Consider the following 24,805-nt stretch of genomic DNA (forward strand, 5'->3'; position numbering starts at 1 on the left):
CGTTGTAGGTATCTATTGCGCCGTAACAGTTTTGGCAAATATGAGAGCAGGCGATCTTGGCGTAGCATCTCACAAGAAGATCTCCAGATTGAACTCTAGTGTACTCACGGGATATCTGTATGGTAATCAGCACCAAAACCATGCTAAGACAAGATTTAGGGTAGACTTACGGCAACTCGAACTTCTGCAACACACTCGGGTGCAAGATACCGAAGACACCGATGGTGTGGTTCTTGCCGCCGAGGTTGAGCTTAATAGCCGCTGAGTGGCCGGGAAGGAAGGTCGGGTCTACGATCAGTCAGCATGTCTGTGCCATCTCTGATGCGCAAGACCATCTACTTACCATCAACCTCTTCTATCCAGTAGCCCTGCAATTGCTCGTTCTTTAGTCCGTCTTCGCGCGTAAGGAATGCCGACCGAAGCATGAGCATCAGCCTGTCCAGCAGACCATGTACCTGTTCGAAGCCACTTGTCTTGCCCATGAATGCGGCTGCGAAGTGGCGCTCGTTCCTGCTCTTCCTCTCCTGCTCCAAATCGACGAGACCAATGTCGCTAACCTCGAAGATCTTCATCGGTACTGAATGGTGCTTGTTGGAGTTGATTGTCTTGAGCAGACCCGGTAGTAGCGATGTTCGGACGAGTTGGTATTCCGCCGTCTTGGGGTTCGCAAGCTTCACCGCTGTCTTTCCGTCGTCTTTCCGGTTCAGCCACTCGAAGTTCTCCTCATGCGAGCAGAGGATAAGAGGCATGACTTCGGTCCATCCTGATGACGCGGACTCTATTCGGACGATATCACCGAGCTTGTTGATGGGTAATGGCGCAGAGACAGCAGCAGTCTTGTTCGGGTATACTCGCGGCAGCTTGTTGAAGCCGTATGCGATGGCGTAATCTTCCATGATATCCGCTTGATGCAGGATGTCCGCTCTTGTGACAGGTACCGAGACGTCGAGGATGTTCTTGTCGGATTGAGACGGTGAGACGTCGTGGCCCATACGCGACAAGAGTTTCGAGATCTCCTCAGGTGACAAGGTGAGGCCAGTGACCTGGTTTAGGTAGTCCACCTCAACCTGCATTTGTCGCGGTGACAGATCTGGCGACTCTCTTGACTCTCCATTGTGGGGCGAGTTGATCTTGATAGGCTCGATCGACTCTGCGTACCCAGCGAACATAGTGACCATCATGTGGTTGACGATTTCGACCTTTGTCTTATCGGTCGCGGTAATCTCGATGAAGACGTTCTTTGTATCCAGTGTAACCTTGCTGTGATTGCTATTGATGATGGGTGGGAGGGAGAGAACGGTACGGTTCGCATCGTAGATAACGGGGTATACAGGCGAGTCGCGAATGATGTGTAGGAAGCGTCCCAAGTGCTTGTCTTTCTACTCAGGGTCAGAATGGTGCTACACATGTGCATCTGATTTTTACTGACCTCGTAGAACTCCATGAGCTCCTTGGCGTTCATTTCCTTGTCCTGCTTCAGGGGCACGAATTTGATCTGCTCTGGCGGTAGTGCTTCGTATGAGAAGGGGCCCTGAATCGTATCCAAGTCGTGTGTTCCGATGGATACAAGTGTCCGTTGACGCGCCAGGTTGGAATGTAATTTGTCTTGTAACGCGATGAAGGAGTCGTACCGTTCTTGTGTGAATTTGATACCTCGTAGTATGACACCTGAGCAGAGCTCTCGTATTTGCTTGGTCTGTAGAGCGACTAGTCAGCACAACTTCGCTACCGCTTTCCAGACATTCGGCATACCTCAGGCTTGATGTCGAGCACCTGCAGCTCTCCTCCCTTGGGCGCAGTAACAGTCCACTTGGGCAGCTTCTGCTTCTCAAGGAAGACCTTGAGATTCATGGCAATACCCTCGAAGCATAGCATGTCGTATCGATTTGCGGGAATCTCGATCTTGAGTTGTGGTGGTTGCGCCTGATCTTCTGGCTTGGTGCTCAGGCTTGTGTCCTCGTCCAACTCGATACCGAATTCGAAGCATAGGTCGTCGAACTCCTGGTAGGTATATTCCCGGCCCAGCTCCTTGAAGAGGGCCGCCTTATCCACACCGATGGTAGGCATTGTGGCGGGTTGTCTGCTCTCTTGGGGGGTTTCGCGTGGTTCTCGTGTGCGATGGTGGGGTCTTTGGAGGGGTAAGTTGGGAGGAAGGAGCGGCTGGCGGGGTGTGGGGATGTCGCAGTACTCGTATACGATGATGGCAGCGATACAGGAAGCTACTGCCGTCTTTTAGTCGCTCAATGGACCGGCTGAGTGAGAGGTGCGGCTGCGTAAATAATTTGGTATGACTCCAAGCCTCGAGCGCAGCAATCGGCGCCGGGAGCTGCGTCGGACCGGACCTTGGCGCTAGGCTGTTTTAGATGCGCGTCGAAGTTCTACAGATACTAGAACTTTACAAACAGCTCATGCAAGATGAGGCATCGCTCTTTTGAAACTAAAAGAACGTTTTGCTTTCGGGCCTAGTGGTGGCTAACGAACTACCTAATCCTCCATCCCATCTTCACGATCACAGAGTGCTTGAAATCGTGCATAGATTCTTCATATATGCAATTCTTGACATTCAGTCGTACCTAAATCTTGTTTCTGCAAAGGCCGCAGTATACGACATGAGCCCTTCAAACGCCGTTAATGCCCCTGATGTCCACCAGGCGTCTTTACCTAACTAGGCGTAATACTCGTTCAATCAAGCAACTCTCAAGGCTATCGACAAAGTTGCAGTCCCTGCTCCAAGTCCAAAGTTTTGTTTCCGCGTACAGCTGTTCTCGGTAAAGGTAATCTTGGTCCGATGGCCAGCATGTGACCAAGTGTATGAATAGAAGGTACAATCTGAGCCGCTCGAGGCTAGTGAGAAAGTGTAGGTTCCACAACACCGTGCCACGTCATGTTCAAAGGCAAGTTCGCAGCGAGTCGCGTCGAAGTTGGCAATCGGATCTTAGCGCATTCAATCCTGCCAGTCCCACACTTTTTTGAGGAAGTGTGCCATGTTGACCTTTTTCGATTTCATTTCGACCATCCACGGGTGTTCGAGCATTCGCCAGGGGGTGGCTCTGCGAGGACAGTCCTTCTCAAGACTGTAGAACTTAGCAAAGATTCACTTCTATGCAAGAGGGTTACATACCAGCACTCGATAAAGTACTTGAAGTTCTCTGACCACTTGATGCCATTTTCGGGTTCATCCTTGAGCTTGGGAATGGGTTGTCGAACGATGTAGGTGAGTAAATCAATAAGACCAGCGCGGGGGTTCATCTCGGTTCCATCGGCAGGGAACGGGAAGCGATGCTGCGCGACTTCGAGTAGAGTAACACCTAGACTCCACACATCACTAGTGATTGTATAGCTTTGCCCGGTGATGCGCTCTGGTGCCATGTAGTATGAGGTTCCAATAAAAGTGTTGGCGTCTCCCTTGGTTCCGAATTCTCCGGACACACCGAAATCGCAGAGCTTGACCTGACCATTCCGGCATAATAGGATGTTGCTCGGCTTGATGTCCCTATGTATGATGCGATGAGAGTGGAGGTATGTCAGTCCATTCAGCACGCCCTCGGCGACCTTGCCAAGGACCTTCTCGCCTGTTCGGCCTCCAAGCTTCTTGACCTCGCGGTATACTGCATCGAGCGATCCGCCTTCGCAGAACTCCATGGCGATACTGATCGTCCCTGTGCTGTCGTCCATGAAAGCACCGTAGTAACGGCAGATGTGGTCACTGGCGCAGTTCTTGTTGAAAGACAATTCTCGTACGATTTGCTTCTTGACATCGGGATCGGGGTTCGTTGTGATGATCTGGAATAGTTAGTTGAGTCCCAAGCATCGTTTGAGACCATGCATACCTTCAATGCAAACGTAGTTTTTCCGCCCTTGAGTATGCATTTTGTGACAGCCCCACCAGCGCCCTCTCCTAGACTGCCTTTCTCCTCGATCATTCCTCGTGCGCTCGCCGCTCTCCAGGCTGCGTCATCTAGGTCGTCCACCTCCAATGGCCGACCCTTCTCTAGAGCCATAGTGTCTAGATCTGGTAGAGGCTGACTGCTGTTTGCACGCTCCATGGAAGGCGCGCCCTCACTTCCTCCTTGGGATATTGCCGAAATGGGATCTGTGGCCTTTTGAACCCCCATGAATCCCAGTGCCGCATGGTATGATGAAGCAGAACCATTTGCTTGCACTTCGCCAAAGCTACCCGATCTTGAGTGTGCGCTCGTGTCGCTCGAGCCTGATGCTGACAGTCCTTGCCCTGGCATTATAAGCGGCGGGGGAGCTCGTGCGTTTCGTCCTTCCTGTGGTGCATTGCTGGAACCCATGGGAGTAACGACGCTGAGCTTCGGCCCATGACGGGGCTGAGGCGCGTTCAGGGTCGGTATGCCGCCGCCTGCGCCGTTGGTGACAGGTCGTGCGTTCGGCGATGGTGGTATGGATAGACCAAGCTGTGGCGGTCCCCTCCTCCCTGGGCGCGCGCCGGGGATGGGTGGTCGCAGCAGAGGCGCGGGGGACGACATGTTGGATTGTGGGTGAGGCGAAGGCCCGTTGTTGAACGGCTGCATCTACGTTGGCTCCCGCAGAGTCTGAACCGATGCTGGCCCCGGAGATAACGAGGGAAGTGAGTGGTGTTGAGATAGCACGTCAATCGTCTTGGGTCCCAACAGAGTGGGTCGCTGCCGTAAGCCGGATCAAAGAGGCGGTCTTTCGCGCGGTCGACGTCTCAGGGGGAGGAATACGAGGAGGTGAGGTGCGGTGGAGTGTGAGGCCGCTCGGGTTTAGGCACGAGTGACGTTGGGCCACGAGTCACAGGCAGGTGCGGCTTGACAGGCGGCAGGCGCGACTCGGTGGTGTGGGGAGGGCTCCGTTAGGGGGCGGGTTTCGAGGGGGCTAAGAGATAGCTCTTCCAAGATCAGGCGGACGACGGGCGGCCAGAGTGACAAAGGCAGCGGGTCTTTAGGTTTCAAGACCTCAGCGTGCTGGAGGGGCTCAGGACGGTGGAGAGCGGCTAGGCGCGTGCGCGCAAGGCTTGCCGACAAGGGGACTAGGCCGCTGTCCAGCGGTTCCAAACAGCCACGACACCTCCAACCTTCATTTGACGCGTGGACTAATAATAAGGAATTACCGACGTGTAGCCAACGACGTGGAGCGAATTCGATCAAAGGTCGGCAGCAGCGTGTGTGCAAGGAGTGCGGCCAGAGTGTTGCGGCGTGGACGATGATCCCATGCCCGTACCTTGAGGTTGGGAGGGTGCCACGAGACAGGATGCGAGGCGGGTTGTTGAGTGTTTCCGCAAGCGCTGAGGTTGCTCTTTTTATCACTGGCTCCAAGCTATGTTTCATCTCCTACTCCCAATGTGAAGGGTCTCTATTTGGGCGGCCTAGTCTATGCGCTGGTTGGTGTCTGCGTCTACATTGCCGCCGGTGACTGCTCGACTGACGTTGGCTCACATGCGAGTACAGCTCCAACCGCAGCGGGACCCCTTGGAATCGATAGTTTCTCGAGGTAACAACAACTCTCCTAGGGCTTATTCTGATGACGGGGATGGTATGCAGGCTCGAATACATCCTTTGACTCGCCATCCTTGTGCGCACGCGAGAGAAAGCCCTAAGGGTCTACCCCTCCACCCAATTGAACATGTCAACGCCGTTTGGTGGTGCAGCTTGGCTGACGTTAGACTCTGCCACTGGCTCAAGAACTACAAGCAACTTGCGATCGGAGCTAGAGATTCATACAATCGCCACCAACATCTTCGTGCCTGGTGCATCGTGGTCTGTACCGAAGATGCCGTCCACGCAACCCAGCACCCATCCTGCGCATGCAGCAAACATGCTGTTGATACCTCAAATTCTGCTCACCTTAACACCATCACCTTCATCTGTTTCAAGAACCGCCGCATCACCCCATCTTCGGAACAGTGCCATCTCAATACGGGTGCCGGCGCTTGTGTTGGCTATCGACGCCAATGGAGCTATCCGCAACTGCATGAAGCTCTAGTGGGTCCCACAAGAGGAGCGACCAGCAGAGCCCCCCGGGGCCGCTGCATGGAGACCTATGTATAGCAACATCACCATTCCGACTAAACATAAGTTGTAAGTTCGTCAAAACTTCACCAAACTACTCGTCTTGAGTCAGTAGGCTGTGCAGAGGGTAAGAATAGGTTTTTCGATCTAGCTATTGCATATCAGCTGCAGCTCGTCGAGTTCACGAGCTGTCGGCATACCTTCCGTTACGCAGTCTTTCCTCAAGGTGGTAACACGCAAACTGTATTAGCACAGCAGCAAGGATATCCGGCGGTCCCTGTGTGGAGTACGTTCACGAAACACTTAGTGTCGTTGATTGTTAGAATAGTGTTCGTTCATAGAGGTGCCTGGATGGATTGGCCGGGCCTCGGCAACGCGCCAGCTTTGGGCAGGTGCTGTCCACCCAAGCGCGACCTTGGAAACAAACGCATCATCATCTCCACCCACTGTCGACGGACACCGAACAGCGATGGTGTGACTGGGTGGTACCCTACAAAGAGCCCGACAAATTCGCGAGAGTTGTCGACGCAAGGAAAGTATATCCTTCGGCGAGCCCACTTCGTGACGCGTCCTGACGCCCGCGGCAGCAATGCTTCTACTACCGAAACTGCCTATAGGCTTTGTAGTCTATACCGAGCTTGCGCAAACTCTCGTGGCAATAGCAACATCACCAGCTGCTGGTCTAACAGCGGACCAAATACGATACAGAACAGTAATCAGCTTAGCCTTCCATTCACTCTAGGGCTTATGGCCGTACGCCTCCTTGGTACACAATACTTGCGATGCCTCTCATCTGTGAGTGTCTCATCTTCGTTCGGATTGCGGGAGTACTGGGTAGCTCCTCCACTCTGCATCATCGTAGTACCCTTGGGCGTATACCTCCTTACTCCCAGCCTCAGTCTCATCCTGGAAGCTCAGACTCGAAAGCATCATGTACGCATCATCGACCTTGAAAAAGAACTTGTCCAGCTTGTAATCGTTCTCGTCGTCTGCGAACACGAACAGCAACCCTCCAGGTTCTTTCCAGTCTTTTCGAACCACGACGATGAACGCAGTCGGCCACCACTCTATTTCATTCGTTTCGCTGTCTGCCCCTTTGTCCAGGGCTACGTGAGCCTGTAAGACTTCTTGAAGTGTCTTAAGCTCTGATGTGGAAGGCGCAGGTCGAACAAGATGATCCTCGTTGCCCTGCTCTAGCCATTGCTTCTCCAGAGTCGAGGCGACATCTTGAAGTGATACCTCGTCGATAAGGGTGTAGACAGCAAACGCGGCGCGATTCCAGTTGAAGTCGTCGCATTGACCGAGCTCCGGGGCCTGAGGTGGTAGCGATAGGTCGGGTGCCATCAATGCAATTGAACGATATTGATGGGAAGATGCCTAGTAACCTTATCAACGCCGAGCCGCTCCTAGTGTTACATCAAACTGACCGAATAGATCCGACGGGTGGTCCCTGCGATAGGTATGCACGTTCGGAAGGTCGCTGCCCGCAGTACCCGCAGCGAGCTGGGCCTTAGATAGCAGGGTGGGGCATTAGCCGATGCCGGTGCTCATACTCCAACGGCTATCTATTGACATCGGCATTTGAGTACCACGTCAGCTCTAGACTAACATATCCAAACAGTTCAGAGCACTGGTATCACTTGACATACTGAGCATACGATTTACAGTTTACAGGTATGTCGAATGACTTGGCTTGGCCTCGTTGCATACTGATAACTCACTAGCAATTGACACAGCATCTATCGCAATGACGAGACCGGAAGTAAAAATTACACAGGGTACTCTCATAGGTACGACGTTGCAGGGCGACTATCCACGGGCCGTTGAAGCCTTCAGAGGAGTCCCCTATGCTTTACCACCAACAGGTGAACGCCGATTCCGACCACCACAAAAGGTAGCACCTAGTCAAGACACTATAGATGCTTCAAGTTTCGGCCCAAGAGCTCCAGCACAGCAGCTCATGATAGTTGGACCGAAATTAGAGGAGAGTGAAGACTGCCTCACAGTGAACGTCTTCCGGCAAGCTCAAGCCGACAAAGCGACCGCTCTGCCAGTTGCAGTCTACCTTCATGGGGGGGCCTTCAATCGAGGAAATGCTGCGATGCACGAAACCGCGTCTATGGTTGGATGGTCTGAGTCGCCTTTCATCGCAGTATCGTTCGGTTACCGCATAGGAGCGTTGGGTTTCCTACCATCAAGGCTGAGCGTTGCAGAAGGCGCACTCAACCTGGGCTTGAAGGATCAGATTTGCTTGCTTGACTGGGTCGAAGAGAACATCGAGCACTTCGGTGGCGACAAGAACAATGTAACGCTCATAGGGCTCTCGGCCGGCGCGCATTCGGTACGTTTGAGCCGCTGGATGCCCTGATCAAACTTACTGACGTTCGTCTAGATAGGGCATCATCTTCTAAACTATGAGGAGGGTGTAAAGCCCAAGTTTCATCGTGTCATCATTGAGTCGGGCGCTCCGACATCCCGCGCTGTTCGCAATCCCGACGCAGAGATCCACGAGATGCAGTTCAAAGACTTCCTGGAAGAAGTTGAATGCCCTTCAACTCTACCAGAGTCGGAAGTCTTCAGCTTCCTACGCAAACTTCCCATTTCCACCATCGCCAAGGCTCAGACCAAGGTATTCCAGAAGTACAACCCCAGTCTACGTTGGGCGTTCCAACCCGTAATCGACAACGAGATCATCCGCCGCCGTCCAATCGATGCATGGCGGACGGGCAAATGGTACAAGATGCCCATCATGACCGGGTTTCAAGGGAATGAAGGCTCGTTGTACGTTAATAAGAAGATGTCGACTTCCTCCGAATTTCTGGATTTCTGGAAGACTTTGCTGCCGCAGATGAGCGATGAGGATATTCAGACGATACACAAGTTGTATCCTGACCCGACTGAAGTACCAGACTCTATTTACAAAGAGACGCGGCTCGAGCATGGTGTCGGCGCTATGTACAAGCGTATCGAGGCGGCCTACGCGCATTACGCATACGTCGCTCCAGTCCGTCAAACGGCATTCTTCGCCAGCCAGGATGCATCAGTATATCTCTATCACTGGGCAATGAGACGCGATATCGTCGATGGAGCTCGTCACGCAGATAATATGTTCTATGAAATGAGAGACCCAAAGTTCATTTCGAAGTCCAAGAGCCAGGACGAGCTGTCGGGTATCTTGCACGCGTACATCACTAGTTTCATTTGTACTGGCACTCCGAACGCGCTTGGCGGCTCGTATGCGAACAGGACGGAGTGGAAGAGCTATGATAGAGCTGATCCGAAGGTGATGGTCTTTGGAAGGGATAATGAGGAGTTAATTGGTGGGCAGACCATTGGTGAGCCGGCTATCATGGCTGACGACACGTATGCGAAGGAGGAGAGTGACTTTTGGTGGTCCAAGGTTGAACTGTCACAGCAGTAACATTGTTCTCTCCGTCACTACTAGCATTTACATCACAGTTTAGCCTGCAGCCCAATCTCACCAACAAGACCCACAACCTCCTCCGCACACCCAAACGAGCCCTGGTATCCCCACCCCGCATGCCCATAGTTATGCACAACCCAAACCCCATCAATCTTCTCCTTCTCAAGCCTGACACCAGCCTCTCTCCCCGGTCTCAACCCAACACCGTACCGGATAACATCAAGGTGCTCTGGCCCTTTCTCATCCGTCAGCTCAGGCAACAAACTAACCGCCCTCTTCATGATGCGACTAGTGATATTGGGATCGGGCTGACTCTCCCAGTTTCCGCTTTGCATGGTGCCTCCCAGTACTGTTCCGCCGCCAACTGCTCGCGTCATCATGTAGCAAGCCTCGTCTTCGCTGTCGTCCGTGCCAGACACGAACACCATAGCTGGGGCTACGTTTCTTACTACAACGACCTGGCCCCGAATTGGGTAGCAGGTCTTGTCCTCTACACCTCCTAATTTCCCAGCTGATAGCCCAGTCGCGTTGACGATGATGTCTGGCTTGAAGTTTCCGATGCAAGGAGACCGCAGATCAGATATATGCGATACAGATTTCCGATGGAATTCCACTCCGTTTGCGCGGCATTGGCCTACGAGCCATGGGAGGTAAAGGGCGGGGTTGATGCACACAGAGCTGAATTCGCTGCCTGATGCCATTCCTGATGGCAACTCGGAGGAGGGGATGTTGCGATAGTCGTCGACTAGAGAGCGCCACCAGGGGTTTTCGGTAAAGACGTTGTTGAAGGATGTGGCGCCGCCGCTTTGCAGCTTCTTCATGTCTCGTTTTCGGCGGTAGATGCGGCATTCTGGTTTTGTTTAAGTATGCTATTGTGGTCTGGTCGTGAGAGAGTTTGCTCACTCTGTAGGTGGATACCAGCTTCTGGGACTTCTGTTGCTAGTCTTTTGAGTTGCGGCCATGTTCTACGTTCATAGCGACTTTGCGGTTCTGAAGACATTCTGCACCACACATATCAGCTGACTGTGTACCCAGCTGTTCGCGTATACTTACGGCATGAAGTTTGCGCCGGCCCATGGTGATGCATATTCGATGTCGGAGTCGCCGGGCATATGCTTCGCTACGACCGCAATTCTGTTACTTGGGTCTTTGGAGAGAAGATATGCTGAGGTCAGCCCGGAGACGCCTGCTCTTTACACCAAGAAGCGTTAGTATGACCAAGCTGACAGCTGTCGGGAAATGGAACGAAGTGTACCCGATTACGATGATGTTAGGCATCTTCTAGTTGCAATATTTCTAGCTTTCCGTGAATGTTCCAAAGGCGAAGATCTTCTTCTCGGGTTTCAAGAAGAATGGGACGCTTCCTTGAGGCGCACAAGCATTCACTAGGCTCGCCAGGCTTAAGTAGTCGGGTCGGATATGCAGCATCGATGCCAAGCCCGAGCCGCGAGTTCTCCGCCGGGGAACTCAACACTATTGACAGTTGTTGCCTGGAAGGCTTGAACGTGCTCGCTATTCTGTTGATCGCTTTACATGAAGCAGAAAGTGTGATTTCTTTGGGGTTCGCGGTGTCAATGCTTATCGATAAGACAGTGCCACTCAATTGAGCGAAGACCTCGGCTGCAGCTGCACCGTCCACCGAATCTCTCCTGCCTCACTGTCCCCCTTCACAAACCTCACAACAACGACAGCGGAGAGATGCGTCACACACACGCAAGCCACATCTGATTCTCAGATGAAACCGTCTCCACGACGCGAGAAAAGGCTGCTAAGGTCATAGAGAAAGACTCGTCTTTGTAGCCTAGAGACCGGCCATCAAAATCACAGCATTCTCCATTTTGAAGAAGCCTTGCTTCGACTTGTGTCGAAGATAACCAAAGGATTGAACCTGTTAGCTATCTTATCTAAGTGACATATCGTTCGATGTTTTGCGCGGTGATGGCATTGGTGATGCCGTCTTCGGAGCTCTCGCACAATCGATGCAGGTATGGCGGAGCCGCTAACGGGTACTGGTGGTCACTAGGATGCGACCCCAGCTTGCGACCACCACTCTACGAATGCCGCGGGGCGCTACCGGTATCTCACATCTGCCATGCGACTCCCTTATCACTGCCGAAGTATTGCCGTCGGGCGATGGCATGTTCACAAATCTGCTGCATCCTTTCAAGGTCACTTACCAGGGCGGTGATCCACTTCTTGAATCCTTATCCAGGTTTGATTTCAGCTTGCAGGCGTATACTGGCCCACTATGATAACAAGGTAGCAACGAGTCCCGGATATATCCTCTGGGCAATGCGATCGGCCGCCTGTCTTCCGCTATCACGCGTTCTTATCGAATCCTACATGGGTTCCGTTCATTTGCATTGAATGATTGATGTCGCGGGGTAGTTCGACGCGGGTATCGCATCCGAAGTTATGTTAAAGCTCTACTGCAAGCATCCTCGTATGGCTGCTCTGGTCCCCTACGCATAAATCACTCACTTTGTTGATTGTCGACCCTCGTTTTCAACCATGTCGACGCAGCCGAATACCACGAAATGCGACGACAAAACACCGACCATGTCAAAAGACATGGAGGTTCAGCTCAGCAGCATGGACGCGAACTCTCTTCACAAGCATGAAAGCGCTATTGTGGGTGAAGTTGAAGACCTCGATGAAGCAAACCTGTTCCTAAGGCAACATAATATCACACCGGAGTACATGGCTGAGCTCCTTGAAGACGACATAGCCAACAAGCGCGTTTCCAGGAAAGTCGACCTGTTGCTGTTACCACTACTATGTGGAACCTACTTCCTCCAGTACATCGACAAGCAAGCAATGGGCTACTCCGCCGTCTTCGATCTTTTCGAGACTACTGGCATCACTGGTGATCAGTACTCCTGGCTGGCGTCGATCTTCTACTTTGCCTACTTGCTCGCTGAATGGCCATCAGCATACCTTGCGCAGCACTTTCCAACCGGCCGAGTGGTGTCGCTCTTCTGCTTCTGTTGGGGCTCCATTATGCTACTTACAGCTGCTACCCACAACTTCGCGGGCTTCGCTGTCATGCGCTTCCTCTTGGGTGTCTTCGAGAGTGTTGTGACGCCCGCGTTTATGATGGTGAGTCTTGCTCTTCAGGTTACATGCCGTACACACACTGACGCTTTTTCTTTACTGTTGCAGATCGTCGGAATGTGGTACGTAGGAAAACAACAACCCGCAAGGGCGGGTACGTTCTACTGCTTCAACGGCCTCGGTAGTGCCGTCGGGGGCATCCTGTTCTACGGCGCCGGATATGCGAAGAGCTTCGTCGTCTGGAAGATCATATACATCATCTGTGGAGGTATGACCGTCTTATGGTCTGTAGTCCTCTTCTTCAGGTTGCCGGACAACATCATGACAGCCAAGAGCTTTTCTGTCGAAGAGAAGGCTCTCCTGATCGCGCGCGCCGCTAGCAATCGCACCGGAGTGTACAATCGCAAAATCAAGCTGCCTCAGGTCTGGGAGGCCTTGATGGACCCGCAAATCTGGATACTCTTTCTGTTTGTCACGCTCAACGAAATGATCAACGGTGGCACTGCGAACTTCGGCAAGCTCATTGTCAAGGACGCAGCGGGAGGTGATCCACTAAAGACAACACTGTATGGCATCCCGCAGGGCTTCGCTCAAGTGTTCTGGGTTTTCACAGGCCCTTTTCTCGCCTCTCGACTGCCGAACGCGCGCACATACATTATGGCTCTTTACCTCTGTCCAACGATCATCGGCGCATGTCTGATCTGGCAACTTCCACGCACTAATCTGGCTGGGTGTTTGGCGGGTTATTACATGGTTCGTCTTCACCATTTGTCGCTCTGCAGAGATGTTGCTAACAAAGGTAGATTGGCGCCTTTGTTGGCTCTCTGGTGATTGCGCTTCAATTTCCGGCATCAAACGTAGGCGGCTACACCAAGCGTACTACTAGCACAGCTTTCGTCTTTCTGGGTTATTGTGTTGGTAACATCATCGGTAAGCCTCACCACACCGTCAAAGCCCATCTCAAAACCGCGGTTACTAACATCACCTACTTCAGGTCCACAAGCCTTCTTGGCGAAGGAAGCCCCAAAATACGAGACCGGTGTGAAGATGATCTTGGGATGCGCAGTCTCTCAAGTTGTGCTAGCGCTCTGCCTGCGAGCCCTGCTCTTACGGCGGAACGCCCAACGCGATCGCGAAGAAGCGGAGAGCTCACATGCTCAAGGCATGAATTCGAGCGATGTGGATTCCATTGAGGATACTACCGACTTCCACAACAGGAAGTTTCGGTATAGTGTATAAATTTGGTGTCGGCATTGGACACCCCGTCATAGGGCTGCTATAGTTAGCGCGTTGCCATATCCGATCAAAGAACGAGCATATTTGCTTACTTATGGTATTATTCATGTTCCATTTTGAGCCTCAGGGTCTCCTTCCCTCGCTTTCATCTCTTCTTTCTGCCTCTCCTTGACTTTCTTCGGTTTCTTCGCGCTAACCGGCCCATCGGCACTTCTATCCTTCCACTACCCACGACCTCACATTAGCCGCCTCTCTTTCTCCCAGAACCTTTCAGCAACTCACCATGCCCCCATACCGGTAATATGGGTATTCATCTTGCATCCCTTTTGCGTCTTCAACGCCACCAGAGACCGATTTCCAGCATGCACCAGGGCAGACGAAATGCCATTTTTGCGATTCGTCGATCTGGCAGCGCACGAGAACGTCGCGGGTTTTGAAACAGAGAGTGCAGGACTTTGTCATCGCGTAACAGTACGTATCGTGAATGAGAGTTCATAGTTTGAGCATTGAAGACGAAGTTCGCTACTAGCCGCAAGCGGAGAGAAGTGATGACATCATGAAGTCTCCTGCGCCGGCACAGACGTGCGCCCGCCATCCTCACACATTTCCCCAGGTTTTCCTTTCCTGGTACTCCCCATAATCCATGTAGCTGTCACCCCATCCCTTCGTTTTCACGGCGTGGCCGATGGACCATTCGAAGACAACACGGCCATGATCGATAACCGAGCGACCTAGACCTCAGGTAGGATCAAATCCTGATGAAATCGCTTCTGGAATCAAAAGCCACATGTCTAGCTCACGGATAGACCAACACACGCATGTCTTAGCTCGTCAAATGGACAAATAGTCCTAATACTTCACAATCTTCGCTGTACCGCACGGTGTTGATTAGCTGACGAATCCGCCATTTCGATGTTTACCGCTTAAGCGCCATTTCCGCACTCACACCTCAAAATTCATGGCACTCAAGCACTGTTCCTGCAGTTTAAACTTCGATGCGCGAAGACTTCGGACAGAACCCATGGCTGGTGATTGGCGGGTCTTGATTCAGGCCTCCCACTTCGCGGGGTTGCGCGCTCTAGACACTGACTTTGTAGACAAGGCTACACGAGGCTGGCTGAACATCGCTACTCTATACCACAATGGCTGAGCTACTGCGTAATACTGCGGCTGAAGATGTTTCCCATTCTGGACATACGTTGGCCAGAGCCATGCCATATTGGACTGAATCTCGCTGAGTATGACCCATTTCGTACGGTGGCTTTCTGGGCACATCACTAGTTATGGAAACCTCTGGAGTTACAGCAATGCTAGAGGCATCGAGAACACCAGTAGTCGTACTGGGCTTTGGTATACTGCAGTATTTAGATGCATGTCGAGTCGCAGTTTTTCTAGATCTACACGCACTCCTTCTACTTGAAGATCACACACTCAAGCATCTTTCATCACCATGAAGGTGGCCACTCTTCTTCTTTTGGTCGGCGCGAGTGCAGATCTCGTGCTTGGAACCGGTAGCTTCAGCACCAAAACAGTCTTGAATGTTTGTAAGACAAAGCTCGGGCCCACCGCAAAGAAACCAGTTCCCACGACTTCGCGATACCTGACCATCCCTTTGGTGGCGAAACGATGGATCACCAGCACGCCTTCCACGACTGTCACTCCAGCACCGATCACGGATACTGTAACGGGCGTCGTTACAGCTACCCAGACGACGACTGCACTCCAGATCACTGACACCGTTACGGATACCTTCGTCAGTACCATCACTGCGGTTGAGGAGACAACGACAATCATCACTTCCTCGGTCATCAGTACAGTCGTTAGCACCGCTATCTCGACTACAACTATTCCAGCACCCGCCGGCTTCACCCCGGTTCAGTCAACGATCCCCAACTCGATGAAGAGGCGCAAATCATCGCAATTCGAAAAGAAAGACCCCGTTGCCGAACGAGCTCGAGGAACTAAGGACTGGGTCAGAGGTGGATCAAAGAGATACCCAGTCAACGTCTACTGCGGAGGTATCGTCGCCGTGATAACTACAAAGACTAGCACCGTCACTGCAAAGAAGACGAGTACCATCACTGCTCCTACACCAACCTTCACCAACAGCGTCACTAGCACTGCAACAGCGACCATAACCGACTTCCTTGCTGACGCAGTTGTCACTAACACTGTCACATCTGTTACAGAAGTGACCTCCACCTCCACAGTATCGGTCTTCACCACAGTCACCTCAACTACCACTATTGTCGCTGAAGTCCCCGGCCCGACCATCTACGCCGCCTGCTCCACAAACAATATCGTGAGCACAAGCAATGGACGTAAGATCACCAACGGCAACGTTGGACCAGGAGCGACATTTAGCTCAGCCAGCGCGCCCACTGCCTACGACTGCTGCGTCGCGTGTATAACATCCCTGGCGTGTGGCGCATCGATTTTCTACTCGCAGGGGTGCCTTTTGTCCACATACGAAAACGGGAGGACGTGCAGCCAGAATGATGTGGCGTTCAACGGCGTTTTCGACCCCCAGTTTGACTTTGACCCTCTTTTTGTATCTAACGGGAACTGTGGGAAGGCTATAGTGCCATAAGTGGGTTGGACTGAAAAGCGATTCGATATAGGTGGCATGTTTGACTGCCCTCGTAGAGCTTTCGAATGCATGCGCAAATGATTCTTGTCATTGATCTGCCTTTGCATCACTTCATGCGCTTTATAACATCTACAGTAGGATATTCATTTACTCTATACACGAGAATGCGAACTCTAAGGTGCTTGCCTACTAAAAATTGTCGTTGTGATGTCATATTCTTAGGATTGAGAGGTGATGATAACTACCCCGTTATCCCGTGACCGCCAGCTCCCCATGCTTTTCCTTCATGACATTCCTCCAACCCTCATCTAGAAGCCACTCTGCATCTTCTTTTCTCACAACATCTTCAATGCGCAGACCATTCGTCGCAAGTGCGCTGCACCATCCATCCCATGCGCCACAGCGTCTGGCGTACATACTCGGGGTCAGACCGTCATGGTCGCGGTGATGCACATCAACACCCGCTCTTATCAACGCATTTGCAATCTCTTCGACAGCGACCGGATCTCCTGGACTACTTCCATGATCAATAACGCGGTAGCAGCGCTGTATCCTGTTGCGGCCAAGACTCCCGATGGTGTTGATGTACGCAGCGTCGACTTCGAAGAGTGGAGCCATGATGCTCGATACTGAGGGCCAGTCCCACGGGTCGTCGTTCATGATTACGGAGTTGGAGATGAGACCTTCTTGCTGCAATCGTTGAATTTGTTGTCGTAGTAGGGAGCGCGGTCTTCCTTGGTAGTAGTCCCAGAGCAGCATGTTCATTGTCGTCTCGAAGAGGAATGAAGATGACTCGTATACTTGGGGGATGATGTAGTCGACGGTTTTCTCGAACGGGGCACGGTCGTCATCAACTATCGAGCGCACGAAGAGACCTGCGACTATGCTGACGTCGTGGCTGGTGGATGTTATGAAAAGGTTGCTGTGGGGTACTGGAATTGCTTACTTCAGGTTCGATACCCCAATACCTTGGGTTGCCAAATAGTCGAGCAGATCTACCCGTGTGTTCTCTGCAGCATACTGTATTATGCAAGTCAGCTTCTTTCATCGCTGTATTAGAGACCGTTAGGGTAAAAGCTCACATATAGACACAGGTTTCTTCCTTCCCGGTTAATCTCATACGGAGAGATGACGCCTCTCCGTAATGCGTCGTCAATCTCTTCGACACCAGCAGATGCAAAAAGCTGGTTGTAATGCGTCTCGGACTCAGCCAAGGTGAACACACTGAGTTGAGCGCAGAGCCCCGGATTCGACGCATTAGCTGCGTTACGAAGGAAGTGGGCGTGAATGGCGTGGACTGATTGGCCAATACCACAAGTGAACGTGAAACTGGCCTCGTTATTTGGACGTTTGAACTTGGCTTTGACCGCTCGTCGAGGAGACTGTATACGTAGACTACCGAAGGGAGTAGTTTGTGTATATGCCCTTTGGCCCGCGATTACTGGCGCGCTGAGATAGAGGTTTGCGTAGTCTGCTTCCGGCGTATCTGAACTGGTGTTTGACTCTTCAATAGCACGCCCAGATACCTTAGAATGATGTGGCATTGTCTCCTCAGAGTAGTGCCAACGGCCGAAAGAGGCTGCGGAAGATCCGCGGTGTCTTGTCGCTTCTTCTTGCGATGCTGATGCGACAAGGTGGTCGAACTCGTATCGTAACCAATCGACATAGTGAGGTGGAAATCGTTCGATACCATCGGTCAGCAGGTTTCGGAATGCTGCCTCTAGATGCGGTTTGACGAGAAGTAGATAGGCCATGATCATGTCACGACGTTCACCAAAGAAGAAGATGTTTCTCATCCATCTCTGAGTGCGAGGGATGCGATACCTCTCAAACTCCGCGGCTATGGCATCGCCGATCTTTTCTGATAAGACTTCGCGAGTCTTTTGATGCTCTCTCACTTGCTCCTGGTGGGTGATTGCCAAGATCTTCGAAGCCCGTTTTGTTTCCTGGTAGTGATGGACCGACATACGTCCTAGAAGTTCTTGTCCTTGAATCAACGTGGCTTGGTTTTTGTCCTGCCTTTGCAGTAGTTCCAGGTGTTGATCGTCTGATCTTTGCCTAGGAGCCTCGTTAAAACAACGTCATCAAATGATGCGACGAGGTGCGTACCTGCTTGCAAAATGCAAAGAGTTTGCTAGTAGACTTTTCGATCGTTCCAGATTGTTGAACATCTTGCTGATCTTGCGCTCATCCAGAACGTACTTCACCCTACTCCAGGTCTTGCTGCCACTCCTGAATCTCGCGCTTAGTATCCTCAAGTTCTGTAATTCGCGTTGCAAGCTCTTGAGTGCAGATTCGAAAAGTGCTACCATGTGATTCGTCGCGTTGGGTTGTTTCCGACAAGCCAGGGTATCGAGAAGCTGTTTCACGGTTTCGGCCAGTAGCGCAGTCTCTTTTACGGTAGTACAAAGTCTGTCGATCTCTTCTGGCGCACCTGCGATGTCGCGTAAGAAGCCATGGACCTCTCTTCCCATTCGCACAACAACATCGGCTACACCGATGATTGCGAAGATCCCCGCGGCGACCTCGAGACTACCCGACATGATGGACGATCTGATAGTAATGGGTATTAGGCATGACCAGAACTTGAGGACGAAGGGAGACTCCACGGAAGAGCTTCCAGGTTATGCATATGTCGCTGCAGGTAGGTGCGACCACATCGGGAACCGAAATGGGGGCGGCTGATGCAGCTTACCCACGTGTGTTGGGGCGAAACAGCTCGCAGCCTATCAATCGTCCTTGGCCCCTGCCACACACTACCGATACGGATGTATCGGGACAGTTTTGATTGTATTCCAGGTAACATTGGTGCCTTGAGTTGGAAGGTGTGGTCGAATTAAAAGCTGTCGTGCCGTGCCAAGGCAACGTCGCATCGTACCTTCCCACTGTAGCATGACCAAACGTCATTTCCTGCAGGTTCACACTCTTCATGCTCGCTCCTTATCCTCAATATCTTTACATAGTTGATGCACGCCTCCTTCAACAAGCCCTCTTACCATCAAAGCATGCATCCACCTCCCGAACTTCCCCTCCAAGACCCCAGCGCTTTCCTTCCCCTTCTCGCGCCACATGACCGTATGGTTGATGAAAGCAATTCGCTGTCTCTCTTCTTTGACTTCAACTACCAGCATGCCATCCACCGATGGTCCTTTGTAACTTGCAGGCGCATCCAGAGTCAAGGCAATACGCTCGTCGTCTCGAGAAGTCACCACGTAGACCCCGCACACACGGTCTCCAGGTGCAAATCCGAGGGAGCGGCTATATGCTGCGTTGAAGGATTCTCTATCTTTAGCGTCTTTGATCATATGCCAGATACCCCATGCAGGAGGACGCGTCGAAAAGATAGCCATGGTGTGTCGGAGGAACGGCACCAGCAGCTCTTCTGGTTTTGAACCCCCAAAAGATTCTCTGGCGACTGTCTTACGCGCGCATTCATGATGAACGATGTAGTCTGCCGGCCTCGTTCGTGCGATGCTGGGAATGGCGATCGTCTTGTCTTGAAGGTAAGGCGTGGTCTGACATTGCACCTTCCTGGAAAGAGTTGCGTGTAGATACGCAAGGTACAAAGCTGGGCCTGTGAATAGCAAAGAGACAAGAAGCACCTTGTAGGCCATGTTCTAGGAAGGTTTCCCACTCATGTCTCTGCGAGCAGAATGCTAAACGATGGAATGGAACGCGGGGCATGGTGAGCTTCAGCCTTAGAGCTTCAGCTAACGTGTCGACCAATCAAGCGTGATGCACGGATCCCGAGGGCGAGAAGACAACACAAGGCGAATATTCACGTCAGCAGCCACCAACATGCTGGCGGGGCGCTACGTAGACCCTAGCTCCAGCTGAAATTCTTCCATGTGACATTCTGGAATGAACAAAACTGTGTTTGCGAACGGCGTCGACGCTCGGATGGTTTTGACACGTGGTGGCTGTTAAGTTTGGTGAGGCTGACGAGGTTGCACGTCGAAGAGATTCAAATGAGGTCGCCATGCGTTTGTGTGCACATCCTGAATCATTTCAAAACAGCCATGGCATAGCACGACCGCGACGCACGAGGAAATCTGAACAGAAAGCAGCAACGCTGGTGGAGAGGGACGGACGAAAGCGCAAAATCGCGATCGCCTTTCGACGCACGTCCCCTAGTTAGGGGCCCACTTTCCCCTTTCGAAACGGTCGCAGTGCGCCGGGAGATTCACCCGCCCAGCGCGATCTTCATTTCCCCGCATTCCACGACAACCATCAACCACCATAGTACAAGCTGCGTCACGATGCAGCAATACCACATATTATCAAATCAATCAGAATGCGAAACTTGAAATGTCAGACTGGTGCTACAACTGCAGATTGTATTGACGATGACTACAGCTATATGTGTGCTTTCCCCTATGTCTTCCAGTTTGGCTCCATGTTTACTCGCCTCGACCATCAATTCCCGACTGATTCACCGCCAACTTCTTGATCTAGTAATGAGGGCAACCGGAGGGCACAGCAGGGCTCTCGGCAGGAGGAGCAGGAGCAGGAGAGGGAGTGGTAGCGGGGGGAGATCCGCCACCGGGGGCGCCGGCACCGGGGCTAACGTCCTGGCACAAAACAGCCTGGCCGGCAACGGGGATGGTGCAGCACTTGGCTTGGTTGCCAGCAGCAGCGCAGCCGGCGATGAAGCCAGTGGTGCTGGTGGGAGTGGTGGCGGCTGGATGGCAACGTTAGCATGATTGCGTGTATGAGTGGAAGGAATGGAAGGCAAAAACTTACGAACTGCGCAGTTCAAGCCGACAACACCAAGAACGTCAGTGGCACAGCACTGGGGGCTGTTGTAGAGGCCATCGGGGCAGACGGGCTCTGTTCCAGTGGAAGCGAAGGGAGCGGCGGCGGCACCGGCAACGAAGGCGAGGATGGAGAAGCGCATGTTGATGGTTGGAAGTTGTTTGGTTGGTAGAGAGTGAAGAGTTGGTGGAAGTGAAGGTAAGAAGCTGAGATGATGCTTGATGCTGTGGATGCTCAACTTGAAGTCCAGAGTCTGCCTTCTTTATACTTCTTCGTTGACATTACTTCGAGGCCCGTTCGCTTGGCGGTCTGAGTAGTGCCGAGGAGTATCTCCGTCCGTCTTCTCGTATCCTAAATTGCGGTTGTTCTCGTCCCCGGTTCATTGAACGTGGAATGTGCCCTGCAAGGTCGTAGCATGACGCTGTACGACACTTCGAGTCCCGTCTCGGCTCTTTGCTTCCCCAAACCATCTGCAGAGCAATAAGAAAACACTGGACCTCCACCAATGCCAACGAAGAGGCTCTGCATTCCTCAATAAAATCGATAAAGGTTCTTTACCCAGTGGCCCGAGGAGGTATGGTTTTCCTTGATCTTCTTTGGAAGTGCCATACATTCTTTGCATGTGCTGTAAGACGTGCAGCTACGCGATGCCCAAGAGCTTCCCCGCAACTCCAAATGATGTCGCTTGCTCGTACTCTAGACGTCCTGAGTCACGATCGACGCTCTACAAAGAGCGAACAGGGCGATGGACCGGGGGTCGATGCGTTTAGGCGCGAGCGTGTGTTGTGAACCCTCACGCTGATGGCCCACTAGCTTGTGTAGTTGCAGCATCGTGACCCGAAAGTAAGTTTGTGACATATGTCACATCACTAGTTGGAAGATTTCTTTGCTTACCAAGGGCGAGTGGATAAAATGAGTGATGAAGCTTTGCTCATCATACAGCGTCTCCTTGCATCAGATGCAGCAATACGGGTTGTGTGTATGCTGATTAAGACAGAAAGCCTCCACACCGAGAAGCGCTCTGGGACCCGATCTTGGGAGACGGGCATCGTCCTGCAAGGTACGGTGTGGTTTGCTGTCACAGCACAGGCCTACAGTCGGGTCTTGTCGCCTCGTGGGTCTCGGGATCATGCCTCGTTACGAAAAGTATATTCGTTCGCCATGAGGCTTCGTCATAGTGCTGATTTCCGGCAAAGACGGACGTCGACAATTGTACGTATATGGCGCCGTATTAGCCTTATGTGTCTGATTGGGTAATCCGCATGACCCGGCGCCAGGGCAACTCGAGGAGTACTACCAAAGGGTCGGATGCGGCACCGGATATAGTGTTAGATGAGTGATTGGCAGGCACAAACAAAGTTAGCAAAGTGAAGTTGACAGCAAATGGATACATCATGCTTCATGCCGGCAGCGAAGTCAAAATTGAGTTGCGGGGAAGGTAGCCTGCCGTTGGGCTAGGTAATTAAACCTTGCTTAGCGCATCGGTTCCATATGTCAGCTCCACATCCATCTTACCCGAGCCATGAGGGCTGGTGGATCAACCGAACTCTGTTGTTTGCCACCGTCTAGACCAGAGAGATTGGTCCGGCTATACTTAGACAGCTGAGCCAGAGAACCATGCTGCAGGCGCAAGACCGTTCAATGTCTTTGAAAACCGGGCGCGGAATCCTGCGTGCATACGTTGTAGATGCCAGATTCGTCGGTCGATCTTCATGAGCTTTGGGTGCTCCGTAATCGGCTGATTAAAGCGCCCGCTACGAGAAGGCCCACGAGGACACCACTCTGCACTGGCGCAAACAGAGCGGATCGGAAGATCACCAGAGTACCGACGACGACGAAGATGATGGGAAGGACGACGAACGGACGATAGGGTCGGTCCAACTCCGGTTCTCGGCGACGGAGTATAAGCAGCCCAGCCACTGTGCTTACGTAGAAGACCCATTCAGCCATCCCAACGAAAGTCAAAAGTGCCCGAAAACTACCTGTCAGTATGTAGGCAAGGGTAACGACAAGGGCTAAACAGTTGGCATAGCTGTAACTCGTGTCAATGTCTTGGCAAACATCGTGTTCCTGAGTGGCTTACATTGGGGCGTCAAGGTTGGATACAATGTTGCTTTCTGCTACAGCCCTCTGCGTCATCGGCAGTCCTCGCTTGCTGAAAACTGCAGGTAGGTACTGCACATCGGGGTACGACGTTAGTATATCTCTCACATGCATTTCGTACAGGAACACGTACATGACGTTGCGATGCAGCAATTGTCAGTCTTCCGACTGAGAAGACATTGCTCGTGATAGACCCTGCGCAAGATATGGCGACAAGGATAGTGACGAGAATACCTGCAGGCCTGCCCAAAAGAGAGGTAGCAGCAGCGACAGCTACTGCGTTGTTGCTGCTCAGCTTGTCCCATGGTACAAGGATGTAGTAAGCGACGTTCACAAGTTCGAATGAACTGAGAACGACGATCATCGCAGCTTTGATCGCTTTTGGAAGCGCACGACCTGGATCGCGGATTTCGCTTGCGACGATGTTGGCCTAGAACACACTGTCAGACCATACTGTTGAGTTGGTAAGGCCATACACTCACGTTATCCCATCCATCGTATGCCCACAGTCCTCCGTAAATCGCAGCGCAGTAGTGGCCGTAACGGTCCCAGGTCCCTATGGAAGCCCAATCGATGGTCTGGCCATCCGACACTGTCGATCTAGTCTGGAACCAGTTGCGTGAGTACCAGTCGGACGGCCCGGAAAAGGAAGAGTTCGGATTGATCAGATGTGCAGCCACAGCTACCATGCCGCTCAAGACGATAAGCCCAACTGTGGACAGCTTGAAGACCGTGAAGGACTCGCTCAGTCGCATTGTGAACCGGGTGTTGATGGAATTGAGCAACACCATGGAGACAAAAGCTGTGACAGCGATGAGCTTGAGTACCTTTGACTCGGGTAAGTCGCCGGTATTGGACGTAACGGAACCTATAGACTCTGCGATGACGATGCTTTGAATAGCCATGGACGACGGCTTCACACCGAGGATGTACACCCACGCCATCAGAAAGGCGGCAGTATCTCCATAAATATGGCGCAGATACTCTTGCATACCGCCGTTCAATGGCAGCGCGGCACCAAGCTCAGCGAAGGATGCTGCTCCTGCCCATGATAGTAGCCCACCAAGGACCCACACAAGGAGAGCAGCCCCGGGCGATGGTACATTGCTATCGACCTGAGCTGGCGACGCAAAGATTCCTGAGCCGATTTGGAGAGTGACAAGAACGGCGAACGCGTGACGTGTAGTAAGCTGTTTGGGCAGTTGCTGGGACGCCTGTGATGAGGACGAAGAACGGCCAAGCAGTGGCTCGTCCTCGGTCGCGTTCGGTTTGGCAGCGCCTTGGTTTTCAACACGCCTCCGTTGGCGTTCGTCGTCCATCGTGAGCCGATCCAAATTTCTCGTCCGAGAGTTGCAGAGACAAGAGGGCAGCAAGTCGTTTTGCTAGTAGAACGGTCCTTCTCAGGGCCTTGGCGAGCGGAAGGCGCTAGACGATGTCACAAGACATTCGGCACGCGCTATGGCGGCTCTGTGTGTATGCGCGAGCCCTGACGCATTTCGTAAAGTGGGATGCTATGTACATCGTAAGCTGCGTGGGTGGATGTCGCTAAGAGATGTGTAGTCGCGGCATCGTGCTTTCCTTAGATGGAGCCCAGGTGTGGCGCACTAGCGGAAAAGGCAGGTATCAAATAAGACTCCGAATTCGAAT

The 24,805-nt window shown here is 52.4% G+C and overlaps 10 protein-coding genes across 10 annotated transcripts; 3 read left to right on the plus strand and 7 right to left on the minus strand.

Moving 5' to 3' along the window:
- Positions 1-69: 69 nt before the first annotated feature.
- J4E90_002297 (uncharacterized protein) lies at positions 70-2,067 on the minus strand (the record flags this gene model as incomplete). Its single annotated transcript, XM_051431878.1, has 5 exons — positions 70-115; positions 171-288; positions 344-1,379; positions 1,430-1,696; positions 1,753-2,067. The coding sequence occupies 5 exons, from the start codon at positions 2,065-2,067 to the stop codon at positions 70-72; spliced, it is 1,782 nt and encodes a 593-aa protein (XP_051295012.1).
- An 877-nt stretch (positions 2,068-2,944) lies between these two features.
- On the minus strand, positions 2,945-4,493 carry J4E90_002298 (uncharacterized protein; the record flags this gene model as incomplete). Its single annotated transcript, XM_051431879.1, has 3 exons — positions 2,945-3,074; positions 3,122-3,783; positions 3,831-4,493. The coding sequence occupies 3 exons, from the start codon at positions 4,491-4,493 to the stop codon at positions 2,945-2,947; spliced, it is 1,455 nt and encodes a 484-aa protein (XP_051295013.1).
- Positions 4,494-6,800: 2,307 nt separating this feature from the next.
- Positions 6,801-7,340, minus strand: J4E90_002299 (uncharacterized protein; the record flags this gene model as incomplete). The annotated part of the gene is made up of 1 exon (XM_051431880.1): positions 6,801-7,340. The coding sequence occupies one exon, from the start codon at positions 7,338-7,340 to the stop codon at positions 6,801-6,803; it is 540 nt and encodes a 179-aa protein (XP_051295014.1).
- Positions 7,341-8,427: 1,087 nt separating this feature from the next.
- On the plus strand, positions 8,428-9,417 carry J4E90_002300 (uncharacterized protein; the record flags this gene model as incomplete). Its single annotated transcript, XM_051431881.1, has 1 exon — positions 8,428-9,417. A coding segment is annotated over one exon (990 nt), but the record flags the coding sequence as incomplete, so codon positions are not given.
- Positions 9,418-9,449: 32 nt separating this feature from the next.
- On the minus strand, positions 9,450-10,478 carry J4E90_002301 (uncharacterized protein; the record flags this gene model as incomplete). The annotated part of the gene is made up of 3 exons (XM_051431882.1): positions 9,450-10,270; positions 10,324-10,421; positions 10,474-10,478. 3 exons carry the CDS (start codon positions 10,476-10,478, stop codon positions 9,450-9,452), a joined length of 924 nt encoding a protein of 307 aa, XP_051295016.1.
- Positions 10,479-11,931: 1,453 nt separating this feature from the next.
- J4E90_002302 (uncharacterized protein) lies at positions 11,932-13,713 on the plus strand (the record flags this gene model as incomplete). The annotated part of the gene is made up of 4 exons (XM_051431883.1): positions 11,932-12,519; positions 12,583-13,227; positions 13,278-13,404; positions 13,469-13,713. The coding sequence occupies 4 exons, from the start codon at positions 11,932-11,934 to the stop codon at positions 13,711-13,713; spliced, it is 1,605 nt and encodes a 534-aa protein (XP_051295017.1).
- A 1,447-nt stretch (positions 13,714-15,160) lies between these two features.
- Positions 15,161-16,300, plus strand: J4E90_002303 (uncharacterized protein; the record flags this gene model as incomplete). Its single annotated transcript, XM_051431884.1, has 1 exon — positions 15,161-16,300. The coding sequence occupies one exon, from the start codon at positions 15,161-15,163 to the stop codon at positions 16,298-16,300; it is 1,140 nt and encodes a 379-aa protein (XP_051295018.1).
- Positions 16,301-16,549: 249 nt separating this feature from the next.
- Positions 16,550-18,843, minus strand: J4E90_002304 (uncharacterized protein; the record flags this gene model as incomplete). The annotated part of the gene is made up of 3 exons (XM_051431885.1): positions 16,550-17,198; positions 17,393-18,358; positions 18,410-18,843. The coding sequence occupies 3 exons, from the start codon at positions 18,841-18,843 to the stop codon at positions 16,550-16,552; spliced, it is 2,049 nt and encodes a 682-aa protein (XP_051295019.1).
- Positions 18,844-20,751: 1,908 nt separating this feature from the next.
- On the minus strand, positions 20,752-21,197 carry J4E90_002305 (uncharacterized protein; the record flags this gene model as incomplete). Its single annotated transcript, XM_051431886.1, has 2 exons — positions 20,752-20,981; positions 21,044-21,197. The coding sequence occupies 2 exons, from the start codon at positions 21,195-21,197 to the stop codon at positions 20,752-20,754; spliced, it is 384 nt and encodes a 127-aa protein (XP_051295020.1).
- A 1,568-nt stretch (positions 21,198-22,765) lies between these two features.
- J4E90_002306 (uncharacterized protein) lies at positions 22,766-24,477 on the minus strand (the record flags this gene model as incomplete). Its single annotated transcript, XM_051431887.1, has 4 exons — positions 22,766-23,087; positions 23,139-23,230; positions 23,292-23,588; positions 23,641-24,477. 4 exons carry the CDS (start codon positions 24,475-24,477, stop codon positions 22,766-22,768), a joined length of 1,548 nt encoding a protein of 515 aa, XP_051295021.1.
- Positions 24,478-24,805: the final 328 nt, after the last annotated feature.

The sequence above is a fragment of the Alternaria incomplexa genome, assembly GCF_024043165.1.
Source record: "Alternaria incomplexa strain BMP 0042 chromosome Unknown scaffold_2, whole genome shotgun sequence".
In the NCBI taxonomy this organism is placed as follows: Eukaryota; Fungi; Ascomycota; class Dothideomycetes; order Pleosporales; family Pleosporaceae; genus Alternaria; species Alternaria incomplexa.